Source organism: Rhinolophus hipposideros (assembly GCF_964194185.1).
Source record: "Rhinolophus hipposideros genome assembly, chromosome: 7".
In the NCBI taxonomy this organism is placed as follows: Eukaryota; Metazoa; Chordata; class Mammalia; order Chiroptera; family Rhinolophidae; genus Rhinolophus; species Rhinolophus hipposideros.
Window position 1 is genome coordinate 86,519,063 of NC_138053.1, and position 24,726 is coordinate 86,543,788.

The 24,726-nt window shown below is 33.8% G+C and overlaps 1 protein-coding gene across 8 annotated transcripts in view; it reads left to right on the forward strand.

Annotated features, from left to right (window-relative positions):
* The window catches only part of CDH12 (cadherin 12), an 880,529-nt gene that overhangs the window by 778,859 nt on the left and 76,944 nt on the right, over positions 1-24,726 (forward strand). For 7 of the 8 annotated variants that reach the window (XM_081053550.1, XM_081053549.1, XM_081053551.1 and 4 more), the window contains one exon: positions 14,450-14,569. The exons of the other annotated variant lie outside the window; for it this stretch is intronic. In XM_081053550.1, the coding sequence (XP_080909676.1) occupies positions 14,450-14,569 (120 nt within the window). The remainder of the gene's footprint in view (positions 1-14,449; positions 14,570-24,726) is intronic. 8 annotated transcript variants of the gene reach the window in all.

The following is a 24,726-nucleotide window of genomic DNA, read 5'->3' on the forward strand; positions in this document are numbered from 1 at the left end:
GTCTGTTTTTCTGCCAATACCATGGTGTTTTTTATTATTGTCACTTTGTAGTACAATTTGAAATCAGGGAGTGTTATACCTCCAGCCTTGTTTTTTTTGTTTTTGTTTTTGTTTTTGTTTTGTTTTGTTTAGTTTTGTTTTTTTTCCTTAGGATTGCTTTGGCTATGTAGGGTTTTTGTGGTTCCATACAAATATTTTTCTTCTTCTATTTCTTTAAAAAACACCATTGGGGTTTTCATTGGAATTGCATTAAATCTGTATATCGTTATGGGTAATTCTATTTTTTTATTATGGAAATTGTGGAAGATTCAATCTTGTATCTCAATGCAAAATCTCACCCTTTGGAATGAAGAAATGGAAGCGCTAAGACACTGAAGCTCTCTCTCTCTCAGATGAAAAATGCTAAGAGATGGGGTCCATTGGTACCCTGTTTTTCTAATACTTACTTTTTATAGGTAGGTAATGGATGCCTGTGAACAAAGAAACATCAGTGGGGTGATAAAAAGCAACCCAGTAGGAAGATGATCCCCATCAACAGAGAAGTCTTAGCTTAGTGCCCTAAAATCACAGACTAGAAGGAAGTTCACTCTTTAGTCTGACACCAGTGGAAGGAAAGCACCAGACTCTATAGACAAGACAATAAGGGAAACCACAGCACATTGCTTTACTCATAATTGCTCAGATGGATGAGATTTGGGGAACAGAACAAACTGCTGGTCAAAACTTTAAAGGTACAGAACCTTCTGTTGAACGTGGCCCAGGTTCAGTGTTGTAAAGGAATAATAATATAACTTGGAACTGAAGCTGATCCCCAGCATGCAGGAAGAGCTCTGGTTTGTCAAGTGGACTTCCTGCTAGCTGCTAAGTCTTTATAAGCCCAGAACCAAGCCCTGTTCTGAACTTTATCTTCCATTACTTCTGTTGTACCACTGACCCATAATTTGTAATTGTACCAGGCAAAATTGCCCTTCACCAAGTTTTAAATCTACCTTTTAAATCAAATATGAATCAAATTCTTGACTTTAATGTCCTGAACACTCCTGTGTTCCTGCAGACACTCATGTCTCATGCTGAATGCACATATTGTATTTGGTCTCTGTTCTGTCTCCTCAGTTGAGTAATAGAATCAATTCATGGATAACCCCATCTAGCTATCATTCACTTTCACTTAAAATTTTAATCCCTTGTTATCTCTTAATCTACACTGCATTTCACGTCTGGCTTACAATTTAAAAGCTTTTCAAAAATACTATATATGAACAAATTTCATATAATGATATAGTCACCAAAATATTGTAAAGCAATAGTCTTAATGTCATTGGAGAAGTTTCATGATAAATAGTCAATCAGAAACTAATTAAGAGATATAGCTTCTATTGGGGAATAATGGCATAGTTAATTCTATTTTTGTCATCAGGAATGCATTTTAAAGTAGCAGCTATATAATTTTCATTGTTTTAAGTTTTGGGGATAACTGCAAGTTATTGGCATATATTATGCAATTTCACTTAGTTTGAGTTTGATGTTTCATATAGTGTGCATTAAAATTATAGTTTAGGGATATAATGGTGTTTATCTATCCTTTTATGTGTTACTATGAAACTTCAAAGTGGTTAATAAACAGATAATTATCATATAAAGCAATAATAATGTATATGTTATTTTTATTTGTTGATGATTTTAAAACTCATGTCCAACTTTAAAAGTTATTTTATAAGTGAAAATGTTCATCACCATAAGAAAGATAACCCCTTCATTTTCAAATCTTAGTTTGCATTCTCAAGATAGAAACAGATGAAGTGAAAATTTGATAGAAACTTCTGTAAAGTAGAAAGTCTATCAAATTTTAATTTCATCAACTATCAACTTAATCAGCCTCTTTTGTCTCAAATCAAAACATATATTTGTATAGCAGAATCTAAAGATACATATTCTAAACCTTTCATTTTAGAAATAAAGAAACTGAGATGACATTATTTTGCTAAAGCGTTTTCAGTTGTTCATCAATTGGGAGAATTTGTAAGAGAAGGCCTAAGAAATGTAGTAAAGTTTGAATTTTGTTTAACTACAGCTTCTTTCTGCCCTCATGAATTGGATTATAATGAACCTAGCAAAACAAGTAGGTTTCCAAATCTTTTACTTCTGTAACAATTAACTAAAACCAAACCTTGACCTAAATCACTGCAACATTTAACCACAGCAGCACAAAAGGAATAAAACCTTAAATCACAATACTTATAATCAAATAACACCCTTTTTTCTGTTAGCTAAGATCATTTAAAAAATAATGGCCACAGCTATTACTACATCATAGCTGTATATGCTTTACACCATTATGCATGTGGATTTGTGAGCACTTCTGCAAATGTTACAATGTCATATGGCATTATCACGTCTCTCAGTTTGGGAAAACATCAATAATCAAGGTTGCATGGTCTCACTCAATATGAAATGCTATAACAAGATTGAGACTTTATTGTAATGACTTTTCCATAGATGCTACCTCAGTGCAGTATTTGATTTTACAAAAATGTGTTTTCTTCATTCAAACTGAGAGTAGAATTGCACAATCCTCTGCAGATGTAGCAGGGCTAGATGTGTCAGGATTACCAACGTGCTAGTAATTGATTTACTGTATTATTTTGCACTAGCATTAAGAGTTCTCATGGCACTTTTGATTTGAAGCAGCTCCTTTGATTTCTGCAACAGACAACAAAGCAGCATTACTGTCATAACTGTTGACAGGAAGGGACATGGAGCCTTTTGCTTGAATCAAGAGACCATGAAAGACTTCACTGTTAGGTTTAACATTAGTTAATAAAAAAATATTTTCTAATCCAAACTCATTTTTTTAAAAATTTACTTATTCAAGCGATACGTATTGAATATATATCATGCATCAAGCTCCACAATAGGTGCTGTGATCCCTCAAAAAACTGTAAGCAGTCTTCCCTTTGTGTGCTGTGTTTGCTGCCTAGTGGAAACATAGGAGATGCCAAACATGATGTTCCATTAACACATGGAAATGAGATTCTGGAAGAGGAGCATATAACTGGTTGTCCAGTCAAATATGAGTGAGATTGTAAAGTTCAGCGTATTGAGTGAGAGTAAAAAGTTGAGATGTTTGAAACTTTAATGGGAAAGGAGAGGAAAAGGGGTCTGTAAAGAAGACTAAGAAAGGGGAGAACTGAGAATAAATAATCTTGAAACCAACCAAAGTTAGAGACAATTTAAGAAAGTGATTTGTTTCAACCACCTAAATACCCCAAAGAAGACAGGTAAACATAAGGAGCACTTCTTACTCTTGGTAGGAAAGATCAGTGAACGGGAAGCCGTATCGGAAAGCTGAAGGAAGTAGTTGTAGGCCTAAAATGTGCTAAAAGGAAGTACTAAGCTCATGGGAAGGCAAGATTTCAATAAATGGAAGAGGCTGATAGAAATGTTCTGTGAACATGTAACAATGAGTGAATTTGTCTGTAGCACTTCCAGCTGTAGACTGGATTATGGGAAGTAGCTGGGGAGCAGGCAATCATGGAAGAAACCAAAAGGTGATTTACACAGATTGCTTTATTTATACTTTGCAAACTTTTATGGAATTCTGATATGTTTCTAATTCTTATATGAGAAGCTCAGAGTTGTTACCCAAAAATTGATTGTCAGAGCTCTAATTATTGTTGGATTGTTGTGGAAACAGAGTCCCAGAGAGCAGTTTCCAGGCTCTCTGCCTCACGTGGAAAGGTGCTGGCTCAGGTAGTAGATGGCCATCAGCTGTAATCAGATGGCCATCCGCTGTGGCTGTGTGGCCATCAGCTGTCACCGGTTAGCCATTAGCGACTAATATAACTGTTGTGGCTAAGCTGAGGGGTGGGTTGTTTGGTTGGCAGAGAAGAAGACGGCAGATTATGGATCACGTGGCTCCTGCTTCCTGTGTCTCCAACCCAGCCACCATTGGGAGTAGTGGTATGTCCCCACTATCTCTGGCTTTTTGGTTGTTCCTTTTTGGCCTCACCATATATTCTATGTTCTGGTGTAGGGAGTGGGAGCTGAGACACTGCATGGCAATCTTGTATAAAACAATTCTCCCAGAGGGGAGGTTTGAAGAAGCTGAAGAGATAAATTTTAGAATGAAAATAAATAGATGGATGTCAAATGGTGTACAGTCTTGAAGGAGATCAGAATACACATATTGACTCATCGCAAAATACTGAAGAAGTTGGCCAGAGCAGCGACACATTCAAAATCCTGTAATTAGAAGATTAATCTGTGGTAATGGGAAAGTCATTTGGGAAAGCATTAAGATTGAATATTGTTTCAATTTGTAAAACAAATTACTGCAATTAGAAGGAAGCAATAGAATCTCATTCCTTACGAAGATGAATAATTTTAACAACAATCATTTTGAAGTGGGCTCCCTATGTGCCAGTTTTATGCTAAGCAATCTATATGTATTAACTCATAAAGGGGTTCCATGCAATCATGAGTACTTATACTCCTATTTTGGATATGAAATAGCAGAAGCTTAGAGTATTTAAGTGAATGGCCAAAATTTTACAAATTTGGAAGTAACATACAATCCTAATTCAAGTCAAAGTATAAAATTTCACACAAAAAAGGGATTTATAGTTTCAAATCATCAAAACGCCTGGTGGTTGAGCTTCATTCAGGTTTGATCAAGAGTCCCCACTTTTTTTTTCCCCTGGAATTTCCAAGTTTGTAACCTCTTTCATGTGACTATCTCTAGTCACATTTCTCCCAAGTTTTTAAAGTGGATATAGCAACATCCAGAGAAAAAGAGAAAGAGAGCATTTTCTGGAAAATCTCAGCTACATCTCCTCTGGTTATATTGACTTTAGATGAGTTATATTTACACTCCCTAAGCAATCACTATCAGCAAGGGGGGAAACAAAAGACTTGTGATTAGACTGGAGCCAAACATCTTTAAGGAGTTAAGCTTTTTCTAACATACATATCTAGAAGTGTGAAGGAAGTAGTGATATATGAGTATGTATATGAACATTTTTTAAGATTAGTTATGATTAATTTGGGGAAGGATTTCTGCATTATCCACTGAAATTACATTATTATCCTTATAAAATTAAAATAACTTACCAAATATCTATTTCATTACAGAGCTGGTTCTAGGATTCAATACTTTGACTTCTGGCTTACACACACACACACACACGCGCGCACACGCACACACAAACACATGCCTGCCCACATGCACAATTGTATTTTCCCTTCCAATAAAACTTGATAGACAGATAGATAAATGGATAGGAAGATAGAGATAGGTAATAGATAGATGATAGATAGATAGATAGATAGATAGATAGATAGATAGATAGATGATGATAGATAGATAGATAGATAGATAGATAGATAGATAGATAGATAGATAGATAGATAGAGATACATAGAGAGACAATAGATAGACACATCATAGACAGATGGATCAATGAATGGATAGATGGATAGATAGATATATCTTTCTTCCTCTTGGAAGAATCATCAAATCAAATAGAATCATAATTTTAGGTGTGTATCAAATGAAATAATTAATCACATTAACTGGACCTTTACACCTTGGCTAAATGCATTTGTATCAAAATAGTAATTTATTTATCCCTTGAGAATAAGATGCTGTGCAGAAAATATGCAAAGTTTCAGCTTAGAGACACTGAATGGATGAATTCAAACTTATATTTCATTATGATCCTTTGGAATTTCCTATAAAAATGATTTTTGAATGACTTTAGGCACAAAGAAGGCAATACTGTACCATCACTGGATATCAGAGTTCAGTCTGTGTCACTGAGAGCGGACATGAGTGTGTGCACGGGTGTTCCTGATACAGAATTCTTGGCACACAAAGGAGAGATAAAAAGCTCATAAAAATGGATTCACTTATCCATCAAAGTACAGTTGACTCACAAAGTATAAATATGTATAGCCTAAAATATTAAGGACATATCTAGGAGGAAAGTTTTATAACCTGAGAGTGCTTTGGGGTCTTTGGACTGAATACCAAATCATAAGCTAATGTCACAGCATTATGTGTGTCAGGGGATACTGTGAGGCCAAGCTGAACAGGGTCAGAATTGGGGGCCGAGAGAAAGCAAATTTCCTGCTCTGATCCTAGAATTACAGTTCAAGAGGGCATGACTTCTACCCGGTGTGGTGGAGGGGGAGGAGAAGGCGTGTTTCTATAACAGAGGTCTTTTCTAATCGTTAAAAGCTCTGATTATTTCATACAGATTTAGCAAATATGCAAACAAATTATTTTTTCCTGGGTCCCTAACAAAGTCATCCAATCATCGTAGTCTACTTGTTTGCATTTTAATGTGTTTAAAAAATACACAAAATTGCATTTTTCTAACATTTAAGAGATAAAATACAGATCAGTATATGAACATTAAGGTGTGGGACGTGAGGACAGAAATCATGCTCGTGATACACATTTGGGAGGTGGCACCCTATGAGTGGTGTAAGAGAGTAGAAAGTGAGTATAAGTATGTAGTTATTTTAGTCTATATACACTTAAACAGCACCTGCTATGTGGAAAACTCATGATTTTATTAGAGAAACTCATTTAATACTGCCAAAAATGGACACTTTTCTTTTTTTCATTTTTAAGGGAAATATAAAACACAGAGCTTAAGTAATTAGCTTGAGGTCACATAGTTGGCTAATGGTTGACCTAGAATTCAAACCTAGGCACTAAGGCTCCAGAGACAGTGATGGCCTGCACAATGGCAAAAAATGCAACCTCATTTGAAGATAGAAAAAGTTTTCTAGGGGAATTATGTGGGACTGGGCTTCTCAGGCCTCGGTGCTCATTAGGCTTATCTGCGGAGATTTTAAAAAATTCTGATTCTTGGCACACTCAGAACTATTAAGTTAGACTTTCTGACAGGGGGCCAGGAATTGGTATTGTCAATCCTCTTAAATGCCTTATATGCAGCTCTTGTTGAGGATAAAGAAGGCAGATGGGTCATTTGTAACTCTCAGCGACAAACATAGGAGAATCCACAGAAGGAAACTAAGAGCCAAGTGCATGAGCAATGCAGTGAAACCCATAGTTAAATGGATTAAAGGGCCAAGAAACATTGAAGACTAAACTCACCTGCTGTGTATCTATGCTTAATTTTCCTTTGTAAATAAACTTTGCTTTAGCAGACCTCATGTTTCAATCTTATAGTATCTAATCTCTGTGGGATTCTATACCCCTGTACACACACACACACACACACACACACACACACACACACACACACACACACACACCCCTGGCTGATTCTGAAAATCTTTCTGCTTTACATTTTTTGCTACATTATGTCTTTTTTAGGTAATAATGCTTACATTTATTTTTCTATCCCACTTAAAAAGACATTTCTATGTGTTTATCATCCTACATCTAAGTCTAACTATATTGTTTCTTGTTTATAGTATAATGTATAGGTAAGACAAAAGCAAAAGGAAATGATATGCCATGTGAAATCTCTCTCTCGTCTTGTTTTTGCTCACCAGTACTTAGAAGGTTTGAACATTATTCAGCAAAGAAATTCATATTAACTCCCGTTGGGTTTGCATTTCATATTGCAGCTAAGTCTTCCTGTGGAATTTTTTAATGTAATGTCACTCACTTTGGGTTCTGCTTTCTTAAGTAAGAACAGTGATATACATTAGAAATTCAACATAAGTTAAACTTCCTAATTAGTGTTTAAAAAAGACTATACAGGTCATAACTAGCTGCCAGGTCACCCGTTTAGAGCATTGTATATATAACAGTGTATTCTTTGGGTGTATATTTGAGTACTATAAGCATCCAACTGATAAACATTTTTTTGAAGACTTATTTAATGACAGACACTAGATGTCCAAGGAATGAATATGGAAGAGCCATTGAGGTAAAAGATTTTGTATCCCATTAGAGGAACACATGATTGGGTTTCAAATAATCAAAATGTACTAAGACTGATGGAGTACAGAGGAGTGGACAAATTATCTTGGCTAGTGTCAGGAAAACAAGGGTTCAAAGAACAGTCAGTGGAGCTGGGACATCAGGGGTAGATAGGATTTACCCAGATGGTGGAGGAGAATGTCTTCCAGGGAGCAAGATCACTTGTGCAAGAGCACCGAGGCATGGGAGAGCCTCAGATAAATAGTCATTAAGTCTGTGTGGTCACAGAATGGGTTCCCTGGCAGTAGGCACAGTAGTGAACTACTATAGGAGGGATGTAGAATCTCCTTCATAGCATGTTAATGACTTTAGATGATTTCTCTTTCAATAGGAATAGTGATGTGTTTTCTTTTTTTTTTCGTTTTCAATTGTAACTTATTTTTTTCATGACGGAGAGTACCATGATCAATTTTGTTATAGGACAATGAGCTGATGCTCATGTGTAAAAGAACCTGGAGGAGGAAGCAATTAGAATGCTTTACAGCCTTGCAGTTGTGAGTGAGGAGCCAAGCCAGTTGAGAAAGTCTCAGGGATGATAAAAAGCAAAGAACATATTCACTGAATAGAATATCCATATACATCTGGGAAATTAAAAAAAAAGATTTTATAGAAGACATGAATTAAATTGAATCCAGTTATATGTCAATGCATTTCTAAAAAGTTTGTTAATTTAATATCACACCCCTTGGAAAAAAAACAAAACAGCATAGAATATAAAATTGTAATGCTGAACATGGCATTTGATAGTAAATCATTATTTTTTTACTACAATTTTTAAAACAATTTTTTAAATTGTATGTTGACAGTTGTACCTGGTGCTTTGTTATACCACTGAACAATTGTTTATTGAAAGAAGAAATGAATGAATCAACAAATTAATGCCTACTCTAGCTAAAATTATAAGTTAGTAGGGTTCAGTTTCACCCTCACCTCTCAACCATTTTGGATAAGAACATCTTTTAGTACTGATAAGAATGATTTTAACATCACTGCACTTCAGTTCTTCAATTTTAGGATGCAGACACTGTCAGAACATTTCTAAAAACAATCTCTGCCTTGATAATATTAATCTTAATGATCAAATTAATAAAGCATAACTATCACATGACTACATGCAACCGGTAGTTAGGCATGTGTGGTTGCATTACAAAAGCAACTAGCTTTCCTGATCTGTGCTCCAGAACCCACATTCTCATTGTATAGAATTTAAGAAGAAGAGATAATAAAAGCCACCTAATCTAACCAAACGCAGCTAAAGAATAATTTTTTTAAGGTAGGTATACAAACATGCACACACAGATAAACATATACACATGAAGGAAAACCACTTAAATTGACCATGAAATGAAGATGGGAAAAAAAAGACTATAGATTATGTGAAAAAAGCTGGTATATATACTTTCAATAGTATATAGATAGATAGATAGATAGATAGATAGATAGATAGATAGATAGATAGATATAGATTGAAACTATAAACATAAATAATTTAGAATACGGATACAGTTTACAAGATAAAAATAACCAATAAACATAGTTGCTAAAGTTTATTTGTAGTATAAAAGAATACAAATAAGAACAATGAAGACTGGTGAGAATGCTGGAAAATATATCAGACTGGTAAAAATGTAAATCAATACAATCTTTTGGTAGTCAACTTGACAATATATATCAACATGTTGGAATTCACATGTTTTTTCACCCAGCTATTCCAATGGTAGGAATTTACCAATTGCATAATTGTTTGAAGTAGGAGAATTCTCTAAACACAAAATTTTCTATAAAAATGTAACAAAATTCTCCAAAGTCTCCACGAAAAGGTGATTTGTTTAAATAATGATTATGTTCTTTTATTATTTTTACAATATTTATTATTTTAATAATGGTTATGTGCTTTCATAACATGCCTGCCTAATATATTATTTAGTGAGTAATGTTCAAGAATGTGTTAGTTGTCTTTCATGTAAATAAAATCCAAAATATAGATTAGTATATAATTAGATAGATAGGTAGTTATAACAATATAAATATATGTTGGAAGTGTAGCTTAACCTAAAATATTAACAGTTCCTAAAAAGCAGTGGTGTCTCCACCACCTTTCTTTCCCTTTCAATCCATACTTGAAATATGGGGTGTGGGGAGGCCCTAATTTCCACGAGGTTCTCCTCAGCAATTCCAACATGCCCTTATCTCAGGATCTTTTTGTACCTAGAGTTACCTCTGCATATGGCAATGAGTTTTCTCATAGACACGGACAACTGTTTAGTGATTACCAGAGGGTAAGGGGACAGAAGGGATAGTAGAAGAGGGTAGGGGGGATCAAATATATGGTGATGGAAGGAGAACTGACTCTGGGTGGTGAATACACAATGAGATGTGTGTGTGTGTGTGTGTGTGTATATATGTACATATATATATGTACATATATATACACACATATATACATATACATATTACAATATATATTGCATTACATTATATTGTATATATATATATACAATATTGTATAATATATGCAATATATATTACATTCCAATATAATGTAATACATTATATATATTACAATGCATATATATAATGTATTATAAAATTGTACACTTGAAACTTATGTAATTTTACTAACCATTGTCACGCCAATAAATTTAATGTTAAAAAAATAGAAAACAAAACAAACAAAATTAAAAAAACAAAAATACATTTTCCTTTATTTGGCTCTCCACAGAAATGAGATTTCTCCAAAATGCTCTCCCTGATCACCACATAAAAAAGTCCCTCACTTTATCATTCTATTTTCTTACACTACCATATTTTATTTCTTAGCACTTATTACAATGGAATATCATATATCGTATATCTATATCTATCTGTACATGTACCTACACCTACACCTACATCTTCATCTATATCTATATCTGTATCTATCTATCTGTAATTAAAAAAAAAAATCTGTTCCTCTTACTATTCCCCTCTAGATAGAATGTTATTCTTGAGGATTTGGGTCCCTCAATTTTGTTCTTTGTGTTTACTTAGCACCCCAAACAATGTGCTCGGTATTTCATAGGAAATCATTGAAGTTTTATTAAAAGAATAACCGATTGAAGGATGAACACATGCTCATACCTTTGTGAGAAGTCATTAGAAACTGTTAAACCATTCATTGTGTGTTTGTGTATGTGCATTTCCTGACCACATAAGATATATACATATGACTTTCCAAATTGGAATAACTAAATCAAACGCCATGGCTTTTATTTGTGTTTTCCATATAAATTGTATAAAAGTATATTGAATAATTTAATTTATGAAGGTAACATATTCCTCCTTAGCAAGTTTTTTCTTCAGAATTTTAACATGATAAAAATGTTGGCAAACAATTAAGATTGCATCATATCATGAATGAATTTACTACATGGGATTAATTTTCAAATACATTTAAACATATATCTCTATGTATACTAAAAATCATATCCAAATTGGCTCTCATGAACTCTCACAGTTATTTACGTGTTTTAGTGACACCCATTTTCAGTTTAGTTTTTATCAAATGGGCTTCTCCTAATGCTCGTTTATTTCTTTGTGCTGGTTGTACAACTCTGAATTATCTATTTCTCTGTTCCTTCCTCAATCATGTTTGTATATATTGTTTGTATATATGTATATATCTATATGCATACACATACACACACACACACACACACACACACACACACATATATATATATAGCATATATATTCTCTTTTAAATGATTGCTTAACATTTAACTATTACTATGTAATAACTCTTTTGCTATTGGCTTTAACTGTTACTTAACATTACACTAATTGATTTACTACTGATCAGAGGAGTGTTATTCGGACAATTGAAATGGTTCAATTGTCTCCATTGCACATTCTCCACTCCATTTCCAGCTACTTATAAAGGAACATTTTCTCTGTGAGTTACATTCTTTCTGAACTTTCTGAACATTTAGAGTGGTTACTTTGTCATCCTGGATTTGAGTGATAGGAGAATAAATTCCAAGGTGACTGCTACATACAAAAAATGACTCTGTTTTTTTGTAAAGTCACCGATTACATTATTTCCTCATTGCACAGTAAGCCATGACTTCATGCCCCGACCTATTGGGCATTTAGTATTTAATAGTGTCAGGAACTGGTATGTTATACAAGCACTGAGGAAGGTAGGCATTGGAGATTTTTCATGCTCCAGACAATTAGTTGAATTTTCTTAATGAACAGGGTATGATATTGCTGTCTTTTGCATTAGTTTGGTGAAAGTGATAGAACAACCAGAAAAATAAGCTCATATAATAGTATTTAATTGTGTTCTTGCAAACACCTATAGAGATACCTCTAAGCACTCTTGAATCACTTACATTGGGATCTGCTATTTACTAACCAAAATTAATCTCTACTGTAACGGAGTAGATAATCATGTTGGTACTATGGATGAAACTTAAGAAAGATGCTGCAAGTGCCATTAGTCTTGCCATTCAGTGATCCTTCTCAGTTGCCTGAAGTAAAATTGAATGATGCCTGTTTTCTGCTTCTATGACTTATGGGACTATATCTTTACTCATTTAATATTTGAGCTTTAAACGTAAAAATTACTAACAAATAATTTAATACTACTTTTGCAAAAAATATTTTCTGAATACTTGATGAAGGTTCATATTGATTTTAAATCCAAATAAAAGGGATGATCCTATCTCATTTATTTTTTTTATTCTCCTTTGAGCATATGGTGATGGTTAGGTAAAAGTTTATTAAATTTGTCACTATATATTTTCTAGAAGATATAATAACTTTATTATTCAAATGTATTTTCAGAGTAAAACAATCCAGAGTGGTTCAACTGCAATATTTATTTCTAGAATTAGGCAGCATTCAATATTTTAGATTTCCCTATACAACACATGTGAGATAAAGTAATAATGAAGATCCATGAAAGTTATTTTTTTCTTGGAAAAAAGAATCATTTCTTGGAAGAAGGAAGGGAAGAGAGGAATTTACTCACCTAACTGTTTCTGTAGCATTAAGGAGGACATGTTTTTGATGATTTTTAATACAGGTCCTCAATGCCTGTTTGTCAAATGATTATTAATGATGGTGCAAATGATGATGATGACGATGGTGATAGATGATGGCGGATCATATCAGTTATCACTTTTGACATCTTAGAAATGTTTCTGTTCTTTCCTTCTAGAAGGTTCCTTTGTTGGAAAAAGGGGTTGTGATTAAGTATATTTTTTATCTGTTGATGCAGCTAGAATTTACCAAAGCATCTGGAGATAAGAAAATAATTTTAAGATAAAGTGTTTGTCATTGTATGTCTAACAAAAGTTATCATTTCTTACTTTATCACCACCTTAACACTTGATTTAATAATAATTTAAAAAAAAAACAAGTAGAGGTGAAGAGAATACTCTTAGCTTTCAGAGTAAACCTTTAAGATTCAGTTTGTTTCCACTGTATACTGCTTTAAGGAAAAAGCCTGAATGACTAACTGAATGGGAGAGAGCAATCATGCGTTCCCCAAACAGATCAGTTACTTTGAATTCCTCCAAGATATGAAGAGTGTTCTTTCCATTGTATAACTTTGGGTGTACATAAACGTATCACTCCCTTTGTGCTCAGTAGAGATCTCCTTCCTTCATCAGCAACATATTTATTTTATTTAAATCAAGTTTGGTGATCATTTTGATTTTACTTTGTTCTCCACTCAGAATAGTTGCATTGAATAGATACTTAAAAAGTTCTTAGACTTAACTGGGACTATGAATATATGAAATGAAAGTAAACGCAAAACTCTGTTCAACTTCCTCTAGTACATAAGTAATATGACCAAGTGACAAAAAAATGAAAAAAGCTGCAGATAATTTGGATTGTGTTTAATGTTTTTCCATGTCACTGAGCCCTTAAGTTAATCCCATCTTGAGTCATAGAGGTGCTTCTGTAGCTGTAATTGCAATTATTTTCGGTTTCTCAATTTCTCAAATATTCTGTCCTAATTAAAGTCTTCTTCATGCTAGTAGGTAATTGTTAAATTTTAAATTGCAATTACAAATTACTTACACCCTTTAAAGTTCAATAAGCTTTTAAACCTTTTAGCTTTTCTATTGATATCCTAATCTTGAAATTAAAGCATCTGTAGTAAGCAGACGAGCTAATGTAAGCAGTGTCATGTTTTCTTTGGTGTACAAATCAATAAAATCATCATGATGACTTTCAGTTCAATGATCTAGCTACTGGAAATGGGCACAGCTTTTAAAATAGATATTTAAAGTATGTATCATTTGTATTACCAGCTATAGCGTTACCTAATATTTCAGTTATAATGATTAAATTATTCTCAGTGACATCATATACTCCCAGAATCATTAAGCAATACCAAATACCAAAGGAAAACGGAGTCAGACAGATAAAATGTATGACCGTGAGATTTTTAAAGTAGAGATGCTAGAGTCATATTGTCTTATTTTCCAGGTGCATATGTGCTCCAGGTCAAGGCCACCGACGCAGATGACCCGACCTATGGAAACAGTGCTAGAGTCGTTTACAGCATTCTTCAGGGACAACCTTATTTCTCTATTGATCCCAAGACAGGTATTTTTTTTTTATTAGAGGCAACATTATTACTGCCCCTTCAAATATTCAAACTTTAATTCAATCTTGGCATGGGAAGTTGCCTATTTTAATACTGCATTAAAGATTTTGTGTGCTGCACATTAAGCAAAGGAAGATAGGACCTCACCTTGATGCTATAGAACTCTTTTCTTTGGGTTGAAAAAAATAAACCACTTAACATATGTGTCAATTCCAAATTTATTAGTTAGAATGCTCTGTATGATTCACCTGAAATTTTTTAAAGCCCAAGTGTGTGTGTGTGTGTGTGTGTGTGTGTGTATGTATATGTATGTATGTACATATATATATGTGTGTGTGTGCGTGTGTGTGTGTGTGTGTGTGTGTGTGTATACACACACACGTATATATTGTTATGGTTAAAAGAGCTTGTTATTTCCGGTATTTTTTGTTGGTTTCAATTATGTTCAGTTTTGGGCCTTATCAACATGTGATAAGATCACAGAGCTTCTGTTGTTATTTTTGATCAGGTTTAAGGATGATGGATTTGAATTAGCATAAATTTACCCTTCTAACAGGGGTAAGGAAAGAGTTAACAGACTTGAAACACTAAGGTCAGTAATTTTTTTGGTCTATGTTTTTGAAGTCAGTCTCATTTTTAAGTCAAGCCATTTAATTTGCAGTTTTCAAAGATAAACATATAAAAATCTACGGTTGTATAGAAAGAGCAGGAAGATTTTGTAGTCCCTTTTACATTAAATGAAGTTCCCCTGTTTCAAGAGAATCTGTTTTTGAATGCTGGATAGTTTTTAAAGAGATCCAGTCATGCTGAACAGTAATCAAAGTAAGTGTCCCATGTCACAATTAAAGCAGAAACTCCTTAAATACAGTTATTTTATCAACTATTATATAGTACATCATACTATATCACATATTGAATGTAGTACTCTTTATTACATTAACTTAAAACCTTAAAATACATTGTTAATGTACTGAACTAATAAGATACATTTTGTTTTAAACTTGTAAATAAATCTTTAAAGAGCTACATGGATTTGAAAGGTATTAATTCCGGACAATGTACATGCAAATGGTCTAAACATTTCAAAATGTGTACTTCCTCAAAGTGTGTGCTAAAATCTGGAAATCCAATTAGATGTAGGTTAATCAATTAACCATGTATTAATGTTTCCTAGAAACATAAAGTCAATTAAGTGAAAACAGAGAAGCAGCACAAGGCAGAGTTTCTGTCAGCTGAACTCATTCTCTCCTCACTTCTTATGCTCCTCATCAATCTAGTGGGGGATACAAGTCAATGAAAAGCTAAGGCAATAATGCAGGTAGTCACTCCCTTTTGTAAGTCTAAAAAGGAATAGATTGTCATCAGGAAAACATCAGGTCTTAAAGAAGGGAACATCTGGGCTGAAGATAATCCAAAAAGTTTTAAGACAAAGAAGCCCTTTTTGTGTGGACATAAAGTCAGAGACCAAAAGCCAGGGTGTGCAATATTAAGAGTGAATAAGTGACAGGAGCAATTATACTTATAACATAACTCATTATCAAGAAGTATGATACTGAAGATGAGATGACATTTGGCAATATCGGTGTCGAGGAAGTGTGTGGGTATTGTTGTTGAACTGTGGGAAACTCATACATATTTGTAGAAAAAAAAAAGGAATTGATGTTGAGGAAAGTATGGGGAAGTCATTCAATGAAGTTTATGATGGTACAGAGTTTCAGAGGAATTCAAGTTTGGACAGTAGGCCAATGTATAGAAATATAAGGAAGGGATGTTATCTGAAGTATTACACATCCTTTTTATCAGATGGAAGCATTATGAGTTATTATTTATTTATTTTTTGCATAATACTTACCTTTCTCAATGTACCATAATGGGTAATCTAACAGGAATAGACGTAGGAACAATGTATGTCTCTAATACTCCTTCAGCCTCTACAAAGCACTTCTCACACAGAGGGGATGGAAGGAAGAAAAGGAAGTGTGCAGTGATAGATTCAGTATTAGAGTACACTTCTTAGGTTGCAATAATTAACTCTATAGAATAAGTGGTTTAACATAATCAGATAAAATGTGGGAGCAGAAAGATGAAGGACTTAATATTGACGAAAAAACTATAAATGGAGCCAATATCTAAATTTTAAAAAAAGATAAAATCATACAAAGATGAACTTAGGCAGGAAGTATAGATGAAAAATATAATTGCTATAGTCAAATTAACACTAGACAGATAATTATATGAATGAAAACACTTGCTTTCCTCTTGACTTTACTTGTTTAACACCAATTTTAGATGATTTCTAATGCCTTTAAAAAGTATTTTACAGAAGAGTATATATGTATTATAATATTACTTTTGTAATTGTGCACTTATAATTTTATATAATGCTTGTTAGTTAGAACTAAAGATAAAGTAATTCTGGCATAAACTATAGAATAGTTTTTTTGAAGCATTGATTTTCACTGGAGACAGAAGTCTCGATAGGAACAAAACCTCAGACCACTGGACAGGAAAAGAGTGGATGATGAGACACTTCATTAATTGAATGATAACCAGTTCTTCATGCAAAGAAACCATTAAGAAGATTTTTTTGTCAAATTTATCACCTTGTGGTAGATAAGAGTAAATAAAAAATAAAGGATAATTGCAAGTTCTCAGAAATAGTCTCCATTTGTTCCAGCCATATAGCTTTCTTTTATGATTCTTTCTGCTGTTATTGAATAAAATGCATGAAAAAATAATACTATCTAAAATGCCCCACACTTGAATGTAGAATACAGTTTGAAACAATTTTTAAAGAAAGAGTCTCATCAAAACTTCTGGTGCCTAAATAATAATGAAAAGATAAATATAACCAGTTGTTGTTCATTGGAAATGAGAAAACAAAAAGATTTTGTTACTGATATTGTTTGACAAACAATCCTAGCACCTCAATCTAAGTGAATATAACAAGCTTATTTATAAACAATATAAATTAAAGCATTCTGTGAAATAAGCCCCAAATAATAGTTTTCTTCAAAATGTGGTAATTTGGCTTAAATATGAAATAATTTACTGTGAATTAAAATTCAAATACATTCATACTTATGCCTCGAATGATTATTAAATATCTAAAAACCCACAAATGTAGATGAATCTATAAAACATTAAATAGCATTTGTACTTTATTATAATTAATGCTTATAAAATATTAAATATCTGTTATATTAGTATACATTTTACACTTAAATTTATTACATTTAGAAAACAATCCATACTCTATAAAATATTAAACAACAGATATTTCAATATTTTACCCAGTGCATAAAATGAGGATCCAAAATATCTCCTAGAATTGATAATTATTTCATTTAAGAAAAAAAAAACATTACTGTGAATGAGTTATCCTATGTCTTAACTTATATTTAAAATTGTTTAACTTTTTCTCTAAACCATTTCAAGAACAGTCTGAGATGGGTAACTAAGTATTGCTGTTTTGTGTGACATGTGATAACCTGTTGTATTTTTCTAAGTCATATAAGCCCTACTTGAGAAAGCATTATAATATTATTTATCACAACATTGTATTTTAAATCTATAAACCTTAAATGTTTTTACTGTGGTAAAATATATACATAATATTAAACACCATTTTAGCCATTTTAAGTGTACAATTCAATGACATTAAATACATTCACATTGTTGTGCAGCCATCATCTCCATACATCACCAGAATTTTTCATCACTATTTTTACATTTATGCTCATGGTCAAAAACAATGTGTATTTTATAAGTTTTTATTTTATGTATTTAAACATGAATTTACAGAATTCATATGAACATGGCTAAGAATGGAGTTGCGTGCATGAGCTACTCTCTCCCCTTTCCCCCTTTTATTCACAGTTCTGATATTTCGTGTTCTGAGATCCTGCTTGTTTTGTTTAGGGAACTCTGATAAAGATAACTGAGATAATTGATACTTTCTAATGATGTTTTACTCTTTGCATTCAAGTATCACCTCTTATTCAGAGATTGTAATCTTCAGGTCGGTTCTTAAGTGAAATCTTTCCCCATATCCTGACTGATATTTATTCCTTTGGGACTTTAAAAAATATGTTGGTTATTTTATATTAAAATTAAAGCATTGATCAGACTTTATATTTTGAGCTATGCTTTATAGTACTATATAAATACTTAATGTTTTATGGCTTGGAAATGTTTTTGATATTAATTCTGAATAAAGTCTTAAAGGATTCAGACACCTCAGTTGATGCTGGTGAAAGAGAGAGAGATTCTCTTTTTTCTTCAAGGGCAAAATAAAGAAGAGTATTTGTCTACACAAAGTAGTCACTCTTAATAGTTTTTTTTCATGAAGACAAGAACTGATAAGAATATAACAAGAGCAAGGAAAGCAATAGATGTTAATCAGTATAAGAAAGGAAAATGTGTCAGGGAAATAGACAGTTATTAAGATAAAACAATACACGTTACCTTTTTGTAATAGTTTTCTTATGCGTCCTGAAATTCATGGCTAAAAATGTACTGCTGACAATGGTTTCCTTGTACTGTGCATCACTACACCTCAGGAGAACTCTGTGTGATTCCCATTGCCTTATTTTAAAATGGGATATACCCAAACAGCAGATAGAACTAAGAGCGTTTGGCCTTGAAAGGAAAATAATCCAAGGGAAGGTGATAGATACATGCCTTTCGGAATTTGTGGAGCTGTCGTGTGCAAGAATTAAGCAGTATTCTATGCTGCCTGAGAAGTAAAGGGCTATCAATGGCTGCTATGAGTTCCATGTAGAAAGAATTTTCATTTCATTCATATATATGATGTTAATATTTGTCCATAAATAAGGAAAGTACCTCATGAGATTGTGAGCTTTAAATTACTGGAAATGCTAAAGCAGATGTTGAGTGATGAACCAGCAGTGCTCGAGTTGATTATTAATTCATGTGATGCATGTTTAATTAGAACCAATGGCCTGACAGTGCTTTGCTGCAAGGATACTGAGATAAATCAAGTAGATCTTCAAGTAGACTCCCTTTACTATAGAGAGTTCTCTAGTCCTCAGAAGATTACCTTTTGTTTTATTTTATTTTGCATTTGTTTGCTGTGAGATGCAATTCTATGATACACAGGATAGTGCTACATCTGGGCACTAGATATAGACTGATGGGTGGGGAGGACTTCCTGGGAAAGGAACTCCAGGGAAAATAACTTCTAAATCCTAAAGAAGAGTTAAGTTGTGTAATAGGTGGAAAGTTGGACCATATGGTTTCTAAATTTTCTTTCTACTTGTCCACAAAATACATTGTTGGCAACCTTTTTTTTTTGTTTTTGTGTTTGCTTTTTTTTTTTTTTTTAATATCATACACCTCATCTGTGTAGTGACAGACAGAACATTTTGTCAATATTGCTTACAAAGGCATTCGCTTTTTCAAAATCCATTTCGTATTTAAGGCCAATTAAAGACTGTAATGAAATGAAATTCAGTAATTTTTAATAAAGTGTTGCAAATGCAGGTCTCATAACTTTTTAAAAACAATTCGTGGAATTGAAAAAAAGATAACTTATATTCTCATTAGAAAAATTAAGGCTTCCGTCTTTAACTATAATTACTTTTGCTATCCTACTGTCTCTTACTGTGTTTCCTCGAAAATAAGACAGGGTCTTATAATTATTTTTGCTCCAAAAGACGCATTCGAGCTTATGGTCAGGGGATGTCATCCTGAAAAATCATACTAGGGCTTATTTTCCAGTTAGGTCTTATTTTCGGGGAAACACGGTAGCTATTCTTAATAGACGTGTGGATTAAAATAGTGTATTTAATAATGCTTCCTCCAAATCCTTATTTAAAAAAGGTTAATGATGACATGGCCAACATTGAGCCTGTGATTTACTAAGAAAGATCATTTTCAGGTACAAAAATAACTTTCAATCAAGTTTTTTTCTTCCATAATACACCAGGTGTACTACATATAAATTTATACAAAAAACTCCATCTTACTCAAAATTACATCATGAGTTTTTTTTATAGTCAATCATAAAAAAAAATCTAGTCTTAAATAAGTCTGATAATGCTTATTTGCTCTTTTTCATATCAGCTAAATGTGTTTGTGTATAAAGTACATATAAAACATATTTATACATTTTCATATTGGCAATGTTCACATGAGAAATGTATTGAGTAAGAACCGTGTATTCACACACACACACACACACACACACACACACACACACATATTGATATTGGAAATGATCTGTTTAACCACAGGTCAACACAGAATGCATAGGAATCAAACCATTTATTTTTAAAATATAAAAATGATAAGGCAGGCAGAAGCCACATAGCTTAAGGCATATAGGACCAGGAGACTGAGATGCAGAGATGTAGAATCTTAGTTAAGATACTTGCAAATGAAACACTAGGATCCCAGAGGAAGAGAGAAAAGAGAGACTGCCATAAAAGGCTGTCAGTATCAATGCATGAATAAAGCAGGAGTAGCAAAAAAAAAAAAAAAAAAAAAAAAAGACAAGTTCTTTATTTTTTTTTTTGCAACCATTTCGCTCAACGGTTAGAAGAAAACTTAAACTGTGGTTAAATCTAAATTAGCAGCAGAACATCATTTGGTAAGTCAATGGTGTAAATAACTGATAAAACAGGGATTTATATTCAGTTTGTCATTGGATGTTATACCTTGTGTTTGACAATTTATAATATATTTGTTATTCATACATGCACTGTTATTTAAGATGTAACACTATCAAAGGCACATGGGTGTATGACAAATGCTCTGCAATCTCCCAAAAACCATTAGCCATAGTTCGGAATTTGTTACAAAATTTATATAGAATGTTACTTGCAGGAAATCTAGGACGTTTTAGTTATTTCACTATGAATAAATATAAGTATAAATTAGTTCTGCACTTGGACACAAGGTCAAAAAATGAATAGAATATGTAAATATTCACATACACTAAATAATTCATGATTATCAATTTAATTATTTAGAGATTCTTTCATTTATTCACGCAGTCATTCAACTAGTGATTTGATTAACACATTTTGATTAAATCTCTTGTGAATGGCAGGCACTGCCCTAGATGGTGGAATAACTTGTTGACAAGAGCAACAAGGTCCCTACATGGCAAAGTTTAATGAGATATAAGTAAAAATAATCTGTAGCTAAAATAATTAAGACAAATCCTGAAAGACAAAATAATATACAGGAAGGAGATATTGCATGAGTTTAAAAAAAATAAAGTAAAAGATGTCATCAAAATGGCAACGTGAGGTGAGCCTCTGTAAAGTTCCCCTGGAATTTACAACTAATCGAACAATGATAAATCCACAAAGGACTTCCTGCACAGCAGACAGGCAAGACGAAGAGGCCCACTACTGAATTCACCTAAAGGTGGGTGAATCGCGTAAGCAGGTGCGGAGGGAAGGGAGAAGTGCTGAGAGGAGATGGAGCCAGGGGCGCAAGATGTAGACCTAGCTCAGTCCTCTGAGCTCGCTGCATCCCGGAACTACTGCAGCTGCGGGAAAGGAAAGAACTTGACTGCTAGGGCTCTGCTTACGGCCCACAGGGCTGAGGGGGCAGCATACAACATGGCTGAACCCAACGCTCACGGCAGAGACCTCGGAGAAAAGACTGAGGGAAGAAGGCTGAAAACGGTGGTTTAAGCCCTCACTGCCAAGCAGAGAACGGAAGCCTTAGGCACTGAGACTAGCCACCCCCTTCCTATCCTACCAGAGTTCGCCTTGTCCCCACTACCTGGTGCTAGAAGCGGAACAGTAGCAGTGACAGATCAAAAGAACAGAATAATTGCTTTTCTGAGAATTGTGGACTGCAGACACAGATTAGCAGCCCAACTAGTTCCGGCAAAGGGGAGGGAGCTGTGGAAGCAGGACCAGATGTGGTGGTGGTCGCAGACATTGCTCTGGGCCACCTCTTACAACTCACCCTGCCCCTGGCCCCACCTATCTGGGCGGATCCCTGCAGCAGTAAACAGAACTATTGAAACATAAATGTTGTGAATCTGGTGCAGGAATAGCTTCGGGACTTCAAAAGCTCATTGCATACCCAAATGGACACTGCGCCCTGAGACCCAGGTGAACTATTAACAGAGGAGAAGCCCATCTCTCAGGGATACCCACATTGTGTGAGAAGCTCGAATGGTGCAGAGAAAACAAAGCACTGCCATGTGAGAGAGAGAAAAAAGGCTGCAGTCAGAGAGAAAATAAAACATTCTACCAACAAGTACTGAAAAACAAAAGAAAGACCTCTTCCTATCAACCTGTTGCAGAACACACTCCTGTAGATATCTAGGAAGAAAAATAATAAATCAGTAATTGCCATGAATAACAAAGGCAACAAGACAGCTCAGAAAGAAAGTGAAATGTCTCCAGAAAAGGAACATAAAGATATGGAAATATGTGACTTAAATGACAGAGAATTCAAGATTGCAGTCCTGAAAAAACTCAACGACATGGAAGAAAACACAGAAAGGCAGTTTAATGAACTCAGAAACACAATCAAAGAACAACATGAGTATTTTACAAAAGACATTGAAATTTTAAAAAAGAACCAAATAGAATTTCCGGACATTAAGAACTCAATAGAAGAAATTAAGAATGAAGTAGCCAGCTTAGGTAGTAGAGTTGACCAGATGGAGGAAAGAATCAGTGACACTGAAGATAGAAATCTGGAAATAACACAGATATAAGAAGAAATAGACTTGAGACTTAAAAGAAATGAAATAACTCTACAAGAATTTTCTGACACCATCAGAAGGATAAATGTAAGAATAATGGGCATACCAGAAGGAGAAGAAAGAGAAAAGGGAACAGACGATATATTTAAACAAGTTGTTGATGAGTACTTCCCAAACTTGTGGACAGAACTGGATCCTCAAATCCAAGAAGCAAATAGAACACCTAATTACCTCAATCCCAACAGGCCTTCTCCAAGTCACATTGTATTGAAGCTGTCTAAAATCAATGACAAAGAAAGAATCCTCAAGGCAGCAAGGGAAAAGAAGACGGTAACCTACAAAGGAAACCCCATTAGATTATCATCAGATTTTTCAACAGAAACTCTACAAGCCAGGAGGGAGTGGAACCAAATATTCAAAGTATTTAAAGAGAGAAATTATGAGCCAAGAATAATATATCCGGCAAAGATATCCTTTAAATATGAAGGAGGAATAAAGACCTTTCCCGACATACAAAAGCTGAGGAAATTTTCTAATACACGACCTGCAGTACAAGAAATACTAAAGGAGGCTATTAGACCACCATCATCAGAGAAAATGTGTCACAACGAAAAAATAAAAAGGGGGAGAGTAAAGGCCTGAAATGGAATATGGGAATGGAGAATGAAAACGTGCTGAAGAAAATGGAATACTCTAAATATCAAACTTTCTTTTACATAAACTTAAGAGTAACCACTCTAAAAATTTCCAGAACTGAAATATATACTGTAATAAAAGAAGAAACAGAGGGAAACATCATAGAATACCACAACACGGAAATAATAGACAACAACTAAAAGGCAAAAAAATAAATTAAAAAAAAAAAATGGAGACACAGCCTTACCAGAAAACTAAAGATAGAATGACAGGAAATCCTCACATATCAATAATCACCCTAAATGTAAATGGACTGAACTTACGGATAAAAAGGCACAGAGTAGCAGATTGGATCAAAAAACTAAACCCAACCATATGATATCTACAAGAGACACATCTCAGCTACAAGGAGAAGCATAGACTCAAAGTGAAAGGGTGGAAATTGACACTCCAAGCAAATGTACCCAGAGAAAATCAGGTGTAGCCATAATGATATCAGATGAAACAGACTTCAGGGTAAGAAAGATAACAAGAGAAAAAGATGAACATTTCATAATGGTAAAGGGGACTATACAACATAAAGCATAACAGTCATCAATATTTATGCTCCCAATCAAGAAGCACCGAAATATACCAAGCAACTACTAACAGAACTAAAGGGAGAAATTGACCAAAACACAATTGTACTAGGGGACTTAAATACATCATTGACAACTATGGATAGATCATCCAAACAGAAAATAAATAACGAAATAGCAGCCCTAAATGACACATTAGATGAAATGGACATAATTGACATATATAGAGCACTTCATCCTA